The 14445-nt window shown below is 41.2% G+C and overlaps 1 protein-coding gene across 1 annotated transcript in view; it reads left to right on the forward strand.

The window, feature by feature from the left end:
• Positions 1-14445, forward strand: part of ppp1r9a (protein phosphatase 1, regulatory subunit 9A) — a 48345-nt gene that overhangs the window by 17170 nt on the left and 16730 nt on the right. The window contains 4 exon segments of the mRNA XM_034545468.1: positions 674-806; positions 1620-1740; positions 6064-6168; positions 11669-11804. Of these exon segments, the coding sequence (XP_034401359.1) occupies positions 674-806; positions 1620-1740; positions 6064-6168; positions 11669-11804 (495 nt within the window).

A 14445-nucleotide genomic window follows, 5' to 3' on the forward strand; every position in this document is an offset into this window, starting at 1 on the left:
TGCAAAGACACTTTGCATACCCTTGCACCCCTTTATTTGGCGCCAGCATTCTGCAGAACGCCGCACTACAGACAGCATGCACTTTCGAGTCTGCTTGTGCACGGCTCTCCCCCTCCTCTTCGTTGCAGAGAGCAGCGGGAGCGCTTGGCCGGGATGAGATGAGAAGTGACGGCCGACTCTTGGTGTGCGGAGAGGCTCCTGCGAGGACCACACTGCTTAGAGGAGGAGAAAGGCCTCCCTATCTTCCATCGCCACACTATGTTTCTGATGTGCTATGTGCTGATTGTGTGGTTGTAGCTGAGGCTTTTTTATAAGGGCCTTTATTTACCAAAGGTTTGTCAGCTGTGTTGTGCAGATGATGCAATGTTTGGGAATACAAAAGCTTGTGCTTACTTACAGCCATTCATTAACTTGCTAAGTAAGGAGCATTAATCACTTTTATCGCCAAAGAATATAAGTGTTTTGTCATATTTGTAGGTACAATAGTTGCTTCATAAAACCTTATAAAACATCCAGCATCATGCTGTTGAGGTGGTGGAACTATATTACTCTGTAATGTAACCCAACCGCTCTATTTGATAAGATAAGATTATCCGTTATTAGTCCCACGCAGAGACATTTTCATTTGACATTGTGTGCCCATGTTCTTTAACTCCTTGTGCTCCCTCTGCAGGTGTTCCACACCTACTCCAACGAGGACTATGACCGTCGTAACGAAGAGGTGGATCCTGTGGCCTCCTCCGCAGAGTACGAGCTGGAGAAGAGGGTGGAGAAACTGGAGCTCTTTCCCGTGGAGCTGGAGAAAGGTGGGTGAAAAAATCTAAGAACATCGTACAATGAGGAGGTGGATCCTGTCAGTTACCCATTTTACCCAGTAGACAGAACCACCCACATACAGGATGTCACGTCTTTTTTTATCAAAAGGAGTGATATTTCTTTTTTTGTCTTTCTATACGGGTTGTTTCCTCATCAATTTCTTCAGTATTTCTTCATCAAATCTCCCTCATTATGAATGAATGTTTTGAATTTCTAGGCCAACCATTAACAATGAGGCTTCTTATTTGAAAAACCATCCTGTTTCAATGCAGAAGTTCACTACAAATCTGATTAGTTCATTCAATATATTGTCATGTACAGCTTCTTCTAACTCCAAAGCATGAGCCTCTTCACTTGTTTTTTCCTGTTGAGGTTTTTCTGTGTTGAAATTCAATATCACCAATGACCTGAAATACAATTGCTTTGCATCATAAGATATCCCCATCCACTAGCTGTTACGTAACCCTAACAACTCATGAATAATTAATGCAGGATGGAGACTGTTGAACGCTACACTGTGAGGGAACTTCCCATCCAGCACATTTCCCATTCATGTGAACTTGCCGATAGTAAACTCCTCCTCCTCTTCTCCATTAATACATCAAATGTTCTTCTGTTGAGTGAACTCATCTATCCAGTTTTCCTTGTGTCCCTCACTCTTACCTGACATCAGTTTACTTTGAGCCATTTTGGGTTTGATCCAAGCTTATTAGAAAGTTAGGAAATAGAAGCTTTTAAGCCGTCACACACTGATTGAGACTCAAACATACACACGTTAACTATGTGGTGTGTTATGTTCCTAGATGAAGATGGCCTGGGGATCAGTATCATCGGGATGGGTGTCGGCGCTGACGCAGGACTGGAGAAACTGGGTATCTTCGTCAAGACCGTCATCGAGGGCGGAGCCGCTGAGAGAGACGCCAGGTGAGATCTGCTTTACTATTGGACGTCACACATATCACTGAGCGATGATAGGTGAGTCTGGGGAGGCACAAAGCAGATTAGAACGGCAGGAAAGCTCCCATGTGACCAAAGTTGCACCTAACACCTATTGTATAAAAATGCACACATCAATTAATCAGCGGTTTTGTTTCCACTTTCCCAGCACCTTCTTTCCCTCTCACACGCACAGTCACACTCTGTTCCTGTCAGATTTAGCAGCAGGGGTTAGGATTAGACTTATTGGGAGAGGCACAGTCTGGGATGTGTGGACTGTGTGTGTGTGTGTGTGTGTGTATGTGTGTGAGAGACAGACAGACGCATTGCATTAGTGTATTATATTTCATGTTTTCTGTGCAAGTTTGCAAAAGTTAGTCTGTAAAAAAAAAATGAGAGTCTGTTTTGTGGAGACTTCCACATTGAGTGTGTCTCTATCTGTGGCCCTCGATGATGTGTGTTGTTGTTGTTGCGAGGGAGAGAAGAGTGTATGCGTTTGTGTGTATTTGTGCACCATAAAGTGTGAACAGTGCAGAGTAAGCACTCTGCCAGCAGCAGAGGAGATGACTGCTCCCCAGCAGGCGAGCTGTGGTTATTTGCCTCTAAACCGCCAGCTTCTACCTATTAGTGTATGTGTGTGTGGTTCAGGTTCCCTATAAACAGATTAAAAGACTGATAGGCACTTCCAATCCGTGCAGTATGAGAGCAATATGCACTGTAAACTACACACTGGGAAACCTGGTGCACTGGGGCTGTTTGCGTAGGTGCGTTTCCTTTGGGGATTAATTCTTTCTCTCATGTAGCAGGCGGGGCTGCCATTTTTAGGAACACATGAGAGTGAGATTAGTTAATATGTAGCGAGCAGAGAGACGGGGGAGAGAAGTATCGAGTGAGGAAAAGATATCTTGTTCAAAAGTGAGAGAAGTTGTTCCAAGATGACAGTTGCACTCTGTTAAGTCTCATTTCCCTCTGTGAGATCAGAGGAAGGCTTTGCTAAAGCTCAGGTTCAATTCTGAGCCTGCATATTTGATCCTTTTTCTCATTTATTTGAACTGAACAAAGTTTTAATGTTACTGTCCTCCACAATCTTTTCAATGTGTTTTTATGTTGTGTCAATTATTCTTACAGACTCAAAATCAAAAGAGTCTTGAAATTTTTTTGGCACGATGACATTAATTTATGGGTGTCCTGATGGCTTTATGGTTCGGACGATACATCTGCAATGTCTCTCGGTTGGTTTCAGAGACCTTTGTTGTGTCATACTCCTTCTTCTCTCCCCACATTGTCCTATTTGGATCACCTCACCTATCCACAAATAATCTATTAATAGAATATATGTTTTAAAACATTACTAAATACATAAACATGCACACTTTTTATATATTTGGATTAGAATGGACACTCGCCTTGTACAGTAGGACTCTTGTGTATGAACATTGTTGTGTCCTTCAACTGGTTTTTATAACGAAACAAAAAAAGTGGTCAGATGAAACAGTTGTGGACTTGTATGTATGTATATATATATATATATATATATATATATATATATGTGGTATTAAAAACAGTGTGTATTGTATTTTACAATGTATAACAGATAGGGGTGTAGTTCACCAGTCAGACTGACTGAGAAAACAATAGAAAAATAGAAAAAATACACATCAATATACAAATAATATAAGATAATCATAGTTAAAGAAAGAAAATAGATACATATTGATAGATTGTTGGGGGTCTCGAGCAGTACAGCCTTTCATCTAGGGCACTGACATGCTTAGAACAAGCACAGGAAGGAAGTAGAACAAATCAGGGGCCTTTCCAAATCCTATTTCCTACGCTTCTAGTTATACACATACTGAATATACCAATGACTTTACTCAGCTGTAAATTCATCAGAATCTAAAGCATCAACATGGCTTAAGTAATGTTACCGTAGCGATACTATACCTCCAACTTGATAGAATACAACATATCCCTAATCCATTGTGCAGATGTTGAAGGGTTACTATCTCTCCATCTCATATGTCGTCTAACAAAAGACAAAAGGTTTAGTTTGGCCAGTTTAAACTTTGATCCCATTTGCTGCTGACCTTTCAACAAACAAAGAGCAGGAGATGGAGGAGGAATACTTCCTCTTTTTATCTTGTGTTTTAATAGTGTAGGTTAGTTTAGAGCAGTGTTCAAACATCACATTGCATGATAATGGCCCTTGTGGAAACAGAATCATCCTTTGTTGTGAATCTGCAGCTTTGCCTGTGTCTCCGTGATGGATTTCACAATAAACCTTCATCACAATATCAGAGAAATAAACCAAAGACTCAAGGTATACGTAATAATTACTAGATAGCCTGTGCACATTAATTTGCTCTCTAAGTGCTATCTCACACACACATTTAGGGGAGGAGTCACAAGCCAGAATTTTTTATTTCTTTCCATCATTACCCTTTCCAGCTGTAGGGATTGCTCGCTCTGTCTCTTGCTGAGTCAAACTTAATGGTCTGAGGCACACACACACACACACACACACACACACACGCACACACAAACACACACGCTGTATTGTCTGGCGCAGATGATCCTATGTGTGTGCGTTTTCTTATATTCGTATGAATCTTACTTTGTTGTCAATTTGTTTTTATTTGTTTTCCAGTCGCTTTGTGCTCAGCTGCTGTATGTCAACCAGACTCGGCCACCGAAAGCCAAATTGACACATTAAATGCCGTGGAGGTCAGAAAAGTGTCCGAGCTGCCGACTCTGTGTCGACCTGTCTAGCCGACGCGTCTCTACAGCCGCATGACAGCTCTGGTTGATATGTTGGGTGTCTCGGTTGTATTAAACCCCGCTCTGCAGCGGCTGACTCTTGTGACAGACTGAGAAAGGAGCAGAAAGGACATTATTAACTGCAGTTGCTGATGTAACCATTAGAGGACATTGCTTAATATAGATTTTGACTTTGCAGGCAATTTGTTCAAAAACTCCACTTTGCAGAGGTTTGCAGTAAGTAAACGGTGTGGAGTTGGGAGCTGAACCCATTCTCAGCCTCTGCCACTTTGACCACCCGTTGATTGATCGCTGTCTTGTGAGTCCCTGAAGTTGAAGGCAGGATCATTCACTGTACTCTTTCAACAATACATGTCCCGAAGAAATGCAACCTTTTACTTTTTTTATTAGGCCCTTCAATTGTTGTTCCATGATGCCAACTAAGAAGGATTGAGTTCTTAGGCTTTCATCGGTCAGTGGTGCTCAGATTCCAGCATTCATAAACATTTACACAAAATACTGTAGAGTCAGCTTGTTTGAATGAACTCCATATGTTTAGAAATTGTCCATGAGGCAGCATTTCTTTGGTGCACGCTAATTGATCTCTGTAGAACTGAATAAAACTTGTGAAACACCAACTCATTATCCTCTCAATTACCCTGAGAGTGATTAGGCTCCAGTCTAGTTAGTTTGGTTTGATTTGACCATTTTATAATCATAAAAATGTGCTAATTGGACTAGATTAAAGTGTAATTAAATTGTCTACATTCAACCACATTGAAGAGATTGAAGTCATACATATTTGCATGCTGTTATGACTTGGACCAAATCAAAGCAGGACCTCTACAGTGGGTTTGTTGTAGAAGCAAATGATGCATGTGTTCAAGCAGTAAATTATTAGAACAACGTTTTCTTAAAGAATAATGAGAGATAGTTATTGTTTTATTCATATGGCGAAGCAATTATTCGGAATAATCCTCAGTCTGGATTTTATGCAGATTTCCAAGTGGGTTTAAATGGAATATTTAGCAAGGACGTCTCTTCTTTTTCTCTTCTCCTCCATCATGAATAGTGGATCATCAGGAGTTTTATTTCAGATCATGAACTTAGCGGACCTCTCATCGTTTCCAGAGATGAATTTCCGGCTGTGGTGTAGCTCAGAGCGAAAGGCTCCCTGACCTCCGCGACTTCGTTAGCCCTCCCAGTTGGTTTTGAGCCTCATCTCTTCTGTCTCTTGGTCGGCCAACAGTCTGGAGCTATCGCAGTGGAGATTTGTGACCGCGAGAAACTCTGACATTCTTGTTATTTGGAAAATAATGTGAATCTGCAGGCCAGTTCGTTTGTCCCTTGTGCGTCTTGTAGTAGTTTTGCTGCATAAGTCGTAATGTACTTTTGAAGACTAGTCGGGGACTTTGTGTATGGGCCATATCCGGATTACTTCAGCTCACATGTACACACACATCGGGAACTCAAACTCACTCACCGGTTAATGGAACTCAAAGTTGTTGTTGCACAAAGTGTTGACTGATGCTTTCGTCCGTGTTTGTGCGACAGGATCAAGGTGAACGACCAGATCGTGGAGGTGGACGGGACCAGTCTGGTGGGCGTCACCCAGAGCTTCGCCGCCACCGTCCTCAGGAACACATCAGGAGTCGTCAGGTACAACCCTTAAACAAATACCCAGCTAATTATTAATCCCATATGTAATCTTTTTTTTTTATCATACATATAGTATTAGATTACAAAAACAATTCTACTACTTCGTCTTCGGACTTAATAGAAACGGAACAGAGTGATGTCAGGGATTTAATTATCATTCAAATAGAAAAATATGTATGTAAAGATGCTTGATCAATTTGTTTTTTTTAATTTATTGTTTATTTATTACATTCACACATTAGATTTGTAGGTTTTCACCCGCTGATGAGGATCTTTGGATTACCATAAGATTATAGAAGTGTGTCAAGCAGCTATCAGCCCCAAGAACCAGACGTACCATCGTACAGTGTCAGACATAATTACGAACAAACGGAAGCCTCTAAAAACCTCCTTTTAAACTCTGTGATGATCAGCGAGGACAATTCGGATCGCTGCTCGTCCTGCTGTCATGATGCAAAAGTTGCAAAACAGACGCTGAAGCAGCCATGAGATTTAGTTTGGCAGGTCCCTTCACGTCATCACCATATCTGAGATATGAGGATGTGGAAACACAATACGTGACAAAAGTCTGGTGTGTTTGACAGTCGAGCTGTTTTTGGCAGGGGTTCACTAAGAGCAGTGGGGGAGCAGATCACACACACACACACACACACACACACACACACACACACACACAGAGCATAGCAGGAAGGCTTTGATTTGGAAAACCAGTGCTGTTCTTGGCAATGGTGTTTGCCTCTCATCTCATTTGCTGTTTTAACACGTTCTCCCTCCCAACTTGTCACACACCGACGCTTGGTCAGTGGTCCTCCGCTTCAAACTATGCTGCTCTACGTGCCCCTCTATAAACCGGGTTTAGGAGAAGAGCCTCCTTGGAGTTAACTTGACTGACGACTTGCGTGACTGACGTGACCAAATTACTCAACATTGGCTTTTACATTCACACCGGACACAAACGGCTGTCTTCTGGTTGAAAGTCCTGTGTTTGTGTGAACCATCTGCCATCATCCCCACCATCACTTTATACTACTTCAGTTGCTTTGATTATAATGGCGCCGATGGGTTTACATTGGAGTTAGTTAAATAGGTTGAGAGATGTCGCATTAAGAAGCAAATGAGGTCCTCGGTGTGTCGGTATCAGACGCCGAGGGGCACTGACCAAGTGTCGGTGTCATGAGATGGGAGGGAGGACGGGTTGGCTGCCCCCACCTCACCCTCTCTTTCCCAGTAGGGTTTGTTTACTTTGTCATGCTTCAATTTGTATACATTAATTGATCCATGAATGCATCCATCCATATATACTTTTATTCTATTATTATGGATTATTATATAATCCAACAGCCTGAGTGGGGATTTCAACTATTCTGGTCGCCATGTTCACTCAGGCAGTTGTGGAAAGATAGATGTGTGCACTGTGGAGAGCACCTTGCCCAGGGGAACAAGCTGGTGGCTGAACAAAGACATGTCCAACAATATCAGAACAGATGCTGTTTGCTGAACTAATATTGACATGCTTTTTTTTGTGCCCATACCAGGATGTGACACTAGGTGAGGCGGCCTTGAAAGGTTCCATCTCTCACCTGTCCATCGATCTAGCAATGATAAATAGATTAAAGTGTCCAGTGACGAAAGATGTTCAGTGTAATTAGTCTATTGAAGATCTAGAAATACAATTAGTGAATTATACACAGATATATGATTATTACAGTTGTTGCTTTTTCTATCACCAGACTCTGTCTTCCTCACTGCTCTCTCTCTATTTCAGTCTTCCGCCATCATGTCTCACCCACTCATTCCTCCTCTTCCTCCTCCTCCTCCTCATCCACATTAAATCCTTCTCTCTCTTTCTGATCACCAGAGGTTTTATGGCCAACTGTCCTAGATTTGCCATTTTAGCTATATTTAACCCTGACTTCCAGCACTAAATCTTCCAGGTTTCAGTCAGAAGTTCCCCCCAGTGTGACAGTATAAAACACAGATTTAAAGGCCCTGTCTTATGAATCTCTTGTGAGAAAACACAAGAGTAATACGCACTGGGTAACATGATAGAGCTGTCACATTCTCATATTATCTTGGCCATAAGAATTAATGCAGACAAATCCTCAATATCTATAGAAAATAAAGACGAAGGCAACCATATGTAGTACTTTATTATGGAAAAAAAACACTCACAAGAAGTTGTTTTTGATATATTGTCTTTAATAATCGTGAATATAACCCCATGAGTGACTTGAAAAAGCTGTCTGAATTGAAAAATAGAGCCGGATTTTCGAAGTACATATTTTGTATATGAATATTGGGATAATATAATGAAATGCAATTATTTTGGCCAACATAATCGTGACATGAAATCTTTATATCGTCCCATGCCTAGTCAGTTTTCTTTCCGTTTTGGCAAGTGAATTTCACTCAAAATATGATGTAGGTGGAGAGAGATTGAGTTGGTAAATTTAGACCAGAGTGGGCATCTGTGGCTCAGTGTAAGAGGGGGTTGTCTTTTGATCAGAAGATTTGGTGGTTCGATCCCTGGCTCCACCGACATTTAACCCCAAATGCACTTCTTACTCTTCTTTTGCTACTATTATTCTTTTTGGACTTTAATGCAACAAATGAGGCTGAATATATTGACGGACTTTCTTTCTTTTATTGGAATTTGGTGAAAAGTATAGAATAACACCCTCCTTTACCTATTTATGTTATGATGCACCCATGTTTTACAACCTACAGAGAGATAAGTTGAACAAAAAGAGTAAATCTCTCCATGTCCCCATGATGTCCGACTAGTCATATGCAGTATCTGTAATGTGTGAACGCTGACGATGTCAACTCAGTGCTACCTAATGAGGAAGACTGTAGTCCATTCATGTTCCTACACCATACTGCATTTCTAACAAGAGCCGTGCCTGCATTCATTTGAGTAAATGAGATCAGTAGTGACGGTTTCTACAGTTGATTTGTAGCACCGCTGTGTGTGGCGGCCCCAGAACAGTGAGAGGTAAGGAGGGACCAAGGCAGACTCCCCATGCGTGAGGAGGAAGGCTGTTTCCAGGTCAGCTGCTCCTCAGGCCTCCCTGCTGTCCAAAGGCTTGTTCCAGTGCACTACTTAGCTTAGCCCGGTCCTTCTCTCTTTTCCTTTTTCTTTTTTCCCCGATAACTTTCTGTCTCCGTCCTGCCCTTCAGTTGTTCCTTCACATGTAGATCAAATACGCCTCTCTGCTGGAGCGTAAGGCCTTTTTCTACATCGCCTTTAGAAATATGTGAAAGAGCTCTCAGGAACTGAATTCACTTGATTAGGCCCTATCTCCAATGCACTCCATCACTCTCTCTCTCTCTCTCTCTCTCTCTCTCTCTCTCCCTCTCTCTCCTTCACACACACACACACACACGCACACATTTACAAAGTTGCGTTTCCAGACATTGTGTTTAGAGGACATTACGTCAACTTACATTGATTTCCTTGAGCCTTATCCTAGACCTTATCCTAACTTTAAACCAAGTCTTTACGCTAAAATGCATTTTGTACCCCACAATGTGACGGTACACAATGTGACTGTGTAAATAGATTACATGAGTAATACACACAGACACACACACATGGATTTTATTTCTTAATTTATTTTTGCCTGGGATTTTTGGGGATTTTTTTAGTTTGTCTATTTGACAAAAACAATAGTACATAACGACAATGCCAGGAATTATAGCATTAACAATATCCGGATAACAGACATCCTATATTATGGATTATGGGCAGCATTTTATAATGTGCATATGTCCATGAGATATATGCAGACAGTGAAAGGGAAGGTAAATAACATTATAAGCAGAGAGGATGAGCGGGGCGAGCCTAGTGTTCGAAAAGTGTATGTTTCCATACAACGATACTGACTTGTAAATTACACACTTTTGTAGAAGACAGGACCGGCGCTAATTCCAACAAATATAGGATCCATTTTGTCCGTCTTGCATTGTCTAAATCGTTTATAGTATGAAAGTAAGTCTTCCACCTCGTGAATTTCCTTGATGATTTAAAGCCAGTTATCCACTGCAGGTGGACCGGCCTGTCACCATTTATGAGTGGATGCGTGGAGGTTTCCTGGAATAGTTGAGAGCAATTCTTATACAACGTTGCTTGATTTAGTCAGAGTTAAGAGAAGAATACACTGGAGATGTTATATTAATTTGATACAGAATGTATTGTAGGTAGGTCCCATGTGTAACTGCGGTATAGTCAGTAGCTCGGAGGCAGAGCCTGTGGCTTTCTCCATTTAGTTCTTTTCCAGGCTAATAACAGGCTTCTTGGCTGAGCTGAATGTATTCTCGTATTATTATGTGTGTCCCGTCTCCCAGCCCTGCCCTGATACGTCAGCAGATATGACGGCCATTGCTATGTGGCTGTGGGCTTCTGCTGATCTCACACAGTGCCTGCTGCAGCCATTTCCCTGCACAAATACACACCACCACGAGAAAAATATGCAATACACTGGAACAGAAGTATAGTAAATATGTTTGTATATGCCTTTAAAATTACATAACTATTATGAGGTGCATTAAACCAGTTTGTGTCAATTTAATATCCGTATAAAGAGGAAAAACATTAATAAGCATTTTCTTCCTTTATGTAAAGATGTTTTCTGTCCAAATATTTTACTTCTGTATGACATTGTAAAATGTATTGTTACCATTAATAAGGCTTAGACAAACTGGGAACACCTAAGAATCTGTGAGTTTTTCATATAGCATTTATAAGAGGCTAAATTTCCCGTGAGGCCTTTCACAACTTATTTTAACCAGGCGGCAACCTCACGCCCTGAAGAGTGCAACTCCTGTGGTTGCAAAAAGAAGTCTGATTATATAGAAGTCAATGAGAAAATGACCATAAGTCAGTAAATATTGTGAACATAAGTGTATGGTCAATCACTAGTTTCAAGTCTTTATCAATACAGCATGATGTTCATTACGTAAAGTATAGTCCTATTTAGAGTGAAATAGACAATGAAGTGGCTACCATGTGATTGACAGATCGTTGTCCAGTCTGGGAGTTGTTAATGTTTTCATATTAGAACTTCAATCCTTTCACAGTGTGTTTTTCTGTTCATCAAAGTTAACTGAAACAATTTGGTTGTCTACAAATGTCTTATTCGGTATTAGCTCCACCCTTTCTTTTTACATATGGTTGCAAAAATACAAGTTGCTGATGGTCGAAATAACAAACTCAAAGCTTCAGAAACAGTAGTCCACAAACCAATGAGTGACATCACGGTGACTACGTCCACTTCTTGCACACAGTCTATGATTTTAACCTTTTAACCTTCTGCTATAGAAGCCAGAGACAACTGATGATTTAATGATGATTTAAAAAACTGTACTTACAAATGTTTATTCATGAAATCCTCATTGTCCAAATGTACAGTAACAGTTATGTAATCACAGGCTGGTCGACTCTGTTTGTGTGTGTGTGTGTTGCTAGGAGGACTGTCTCTTACTGTGTGTGTTGTTGCAGGTTTGTGATTGGACGGGAGCGTCCGGGCCAGCAGAGTGAGGTGGCCACGCTCATCCAGCAGACCCTGGAGCAAGAGAGGAGACAGAGAGAGCTGCTGGAGCAGCAGTACGCCCAGTATGATGCTGATGATGACGAGGTAACGACCACACAACCCTAGCCATTGTACAGGAGCGTGTGTACATACATATGAGATTATGTTGTAGTGTGGATCTTAAAATATTTCCGATGTGCCAACAGGGTAAGATTATCACAAAGCGTATTATATCTATATTTATTTGAAGAGTTCACCCGCTGTCAGTAAACTCACTTCTTACACATGACACTGCGGCTTCCAGTTGCCAGTGAATGTGAATCAGCTCCCTTCTCATGGCACATGACTGGAAGATTTAGCTTATTACCTCCACAAAACTGACTGACAGTGGGACTTTGAAGCTGACACAAAAAAACACACTCTCTCACAGACACACACATTAAGAGAATGCCAGGAGAAAGCATCACTCACCAGACTAATCAGACTAATCCACCAGACACGGAGCTCAAGGCCCTGCAACTCATGCTATCTGTGTGTATGGAGGCACTCTCTCACTGTACATACACATGTAATCACACACTGAAGTAACATAAATCAATGCATACTGCACCCTCAATAACACACAGAGGAACAGCTGCAGCCATGCGTAGATTTACATGCAGACAAAAACTCACCCAGGCATTTCTTTCCTCCTCTCTTGCTGTCTTCATCAGTGTTGTTTGAGCTCTTTCCTTTCCTGGTGGATGGAGAGCCTTCATGCATAAAGAACTCTATGCCAGCCCCCCGGAAAGTTGATCCCAGTGGTCCCATTACCAAAGCAACATCCACATTTAACGCTTCCAGCTCTTATTAAATCTCCTTTAGAGAATTGAGAATTCAGCCACTAGTCTATTTAAACACGCCTGTCATCATTTCACATCTTGGTTATGTGATGATTCAAACAAAACTCAGGAGAGCAACTTGAGTTTCCGCGTTTTTTAATGTGCCACAGATCACAGAAGGAACACATACACATAAGGATGGTGATTGTATTAAAATTGTTAATCCATACATAGATTACTAACCGCTTTAAAACACACTGTTGAGCAGCACGCCATCCATAACTCCCTACATAACTGCAGATAGGGTAAACAGTTACAAAACCATTACAGAGATATATGGGGCAATAAAAGAAACTCATCATTATTAATATCTTTATAAATAGTACAATGAGTTCTCACCACGTGGGGAAGGGGGGAGGTTATCTCTTCCTGTGAGAGCTGCCTGGGTTGATCTGACAGACAGCTCTGTATTGGTGCAGGAGCTTCCCATCCCAAGAGGAAGAGATACTCCTTCAGTTAGCAATAGACATCACACACACACACACACACACACACACACACACTTGCCATTTTAGAGTTTGATTGTATGTAATCTAACATCTGTCAGCAAACATGTGAAGAAAGCACACAATCTCTTCCCATATTCACTTTAATTGCTATGATTGTAAATTTAATTAATTGGGGTTTGAATATTGGTCTCTTTGAAATTGTGGTCATCAGTATTCTGTGTTTTATTAATATTTGATGAAAACCTAATGAAAGAAAAATTAGTCTCCACAACAATAGCTCATTATGCCCTTGACGAATATGCAGTTTATTTACACAAACACATGTATAGATGCAGAATAGAAGGCTCATTGTCCCACTAAAGTCAACAAAAAGAAACGCATCAATCAAGAATGAATACAACTATGATTTGCATCACCATGCTGACAGATCAATTCATGCCAGTACCAACATGGAGACATGTGAACACACACACACACACACCACGTTTACATATGAGGGTGGATGGTTGAGTGTTTGAATCACTGGTGTTGGGAGGAAGTATGAAGTGTACTGACTTGTTTAACACTACTTCCATCAAATTTGGGTTTCATTATCTTGAACCAGGGATTTTGGCAGGATGTAAGGCATTCATGTAATTTGCTTATTCAGGCTCTTTCATATTATTTAGATCCAGGTGAGTTGTATCAGAGCTCAGCTTCCCAATTGTTATGAGGACTTGGATGTTGATGTGAGCGGTATTTACAATTACTTAATGGTAACTCGCATGACATGAACATTAACGTAGTTTTTAGTTTATTGACCTTGAATTAAAAACAAAAATATGATATACAACAAGTCATCAAAATAGAACATTATTTCCAGCAAAACAATAGTGCACAGCATGCACACACACACACACAAAGTCAAGGCTGTGCCCAGTGGCTCACGTGTGCTCCTCCTCTACACAAAGGAGCCCATGGCCCTTTTCCTCCTCCATTATGCCAACATGCTCCTCATAATAGACATTCATGGTGCAGCTCATCCCACGCTTAGCAACATTTCTCCTTAAATGGTCTCTTCCTCTCCTGATTCTCCATGCGTGTGGTGGGAGGTGATGCATTTATCATATGCAAATTGGTGTTTGACTGACCCGCCATGTATTCACTGGTTAACTCCACCTTCAGTGAATGGGGTGTTGATGTAGGTTGCTGGTACCATGGCAACAGGCAAGCCTATTATGGAAATATAACTCTTATGTTGGTCATGCATGGAAACCAATCAGACCTGAGCACTGTTATCTGGGAGGGAGATAGATGGAGGGAATGAGATGAGGAGAAGATATAGGCCAAGATGATGAGAGGAGATGAGACCGTGTGTGTGTGTGTGTGTGTGTGTGTGTGTGTGTGTGTGTGTGTGTGTGTGTGTGTGTGTGTGTG

Source organism: Cyclopterus lumpus, chromosome 11 (genome assembly GCF_009769545.1).
Source record: "Cyclopterus lumpus isolate fCycLum1 chromosome 11, fCycLum1.pri, whole genome shotgun sequence".
Lineage (NCBI taxonomy): Eukaryota > Metazoa > Chordata > Actinopteri > Perciformes > Cyclopteridae > Cyclopterus > Cyclopterus lumpus.